Below are 1,553 nucleotides of genomic sequence, written 5' to 3'. Positions count from 1 at the left end.
CCTTGGAGTTCCCCCGGAGGAGCTGGAAGAAGTGGCTGGGGAGGGGGAGGTCTGGGCCTCCCTTCTGAAGCTGCTGCCCCCGCGACCCGACCCCGGATAGGCGGAAGAAAATGGATGGATGGATGGATATTTTTTGTTGCCATGTCAGCTCTTTTATTTTCTTATGAAGGTGCAGTTTTCATCAGCTCCTCTGTTGCACATCCACATTTCTGCATCCTTGCATTGCTGTGACATTATTACAAATAAGTAAGCAACCCTAAACTAAACATTTTAAGGAACAATACTGTATGTATCAGTTACCTGCGGCCACAAAGAGGATTCCCGCCCCCAGGATGATGTTCCTTTTGCTTTTGTAAAAACGACTAGCAGCGATGCAGACTCCTCCCATCAGCAGCAGGATGGCACTAAGAATGGGGAAGATGTTGGAAGCCCTGACCACCCCTACAGGAGCAAACGTTAAGCAACAATTAGGATGCAGAAGGAGAAATTTGTTATTTATTAAACATAAAGATCTAAAGTAGAAGTTACATTTTCCTAAGCTTGTACATTTTAATGAAAAAACACAGTGTATTTTACTTTCATGGCAGAGAAACAAGCTCCACGTTGAAATTATTTAATTAAAATTTCTATCAAATCAACAGAGTAAAATCCTGCTTCTATGTCTGAAAGGACATCTGTTACAGCTGTGTGCTAATTTTCATCAAAAGACAAAATGGAGCAGTCTGCAAAGAATTTGCGCTTTAAAAACATCCACAAAATATCTGGTGATGGAAAGTGTTATGTTCAGGACACATTTGAATAAAACTGTTTCCATGTGGCTTTCAGTGGGTCTGTCAACCACACATTAACACTCCTCTCATCTAGGACAAGTAGGCCACGGGAGAGAAAAGGCCACCTAAATGCCAAAATGCAAAATGCCTCTGCAATAATGTAAACAGAGCACAGGCTACCATGTAGCATATCACACAGCAGAAGACACGGCTGCAGGGCACTGAGAGCAAACTAGGACACCCATACTATCACTTTCTACATACTGTCACATGTTTAGAATGTTTCCTTCCTCTCCTTCTTCTTGTCTCATCTGTTTTAATAATCAAGTGTTGACTTACGCAGGACGTATTCTGCCCCATCGTGGTCAAAGTCTGCGTCCTCTGGGAAGTGATTAATCTGGGAACACACTCCTCTCTTCACTCCTAAAATAGAAGAACAAGTGACCAGAATGAGTAAAAAAAAAACCTATTCAAACTTGTTTCTGTAGTCATAAGCAACAATTCTGTTTTTTTCCTTCTTTTTTTAAAGGAATCCGTGATTAGTTGTAACATTAGACTTTATTTGATAAACATGTTTGAACTGTAAAATAAAGACTGTAGAAATAGGCTGTTTAGTTTTTATAATTTTTAAACTAAAAGTTTAAAAATACATTACATGGACAGAGCCATTTTATTTACATGCAAAGGATTCTGGGTAATGGATAACTTAGATAGGTCATCGGTGTGAGGCTGCTAGCGAGCTATATCCACCCTGAAGGTTAATCTTGGACAATATCTGATGAT

The 1,553-nt window shown here is 40.1% G+C and overlaps 1 protein-coding gene across 1 annotated transcript in view; it reads right to left on the bottom strand.

Annotated features, from left to right (window-relative positions):
- The window catches only part of LOC106536814 (voltage-dependent calcium channel gamma-4 subunit), a 27,161-nt gene that overhangs the window by 3,395 nt on the left and 22,213 nt on the right, over positions 1 to 1,553 (bottom strand). The window contains exons 4-5 of the mRNA XM_014034138.1: positions 1,110 to 1,193; positions 301 to 441 (exon numbers count right to left, since the gene is read on the bottom strand). Of these exons, the coding sequence (XP_013889592.1) occupies positions 301 to 441; positions 1,110 to 1,193 (225 nt within the window). The remainder of the gene's footprint in view (positions 1 to 300; positions 442 to 1,109; positions 1,194 to 1,553) is intronic.

This window comes from Austrofundulus limnaeus, unplaced genomic scaffold (assembly GCF_001266775.1).
Source record: "Austrofundulus limnaeus strain Quisiro unplaced genomic scaffold, Austrofundulus_limnaeus-1.0 Scaffold1985, whole genome shotgun sequence".
In the NCBI taxonomy this organism is placed as follows: Eukaryota; Metazoa; Chordata; class Actinopteri; order Cyprinodontiformes; family Rivulidae; genus Austrofundulus; species Austrofundulus limnaeus.
This window is presented reverse-complemented; position numbering and strand designations above follow the sequence as displayed.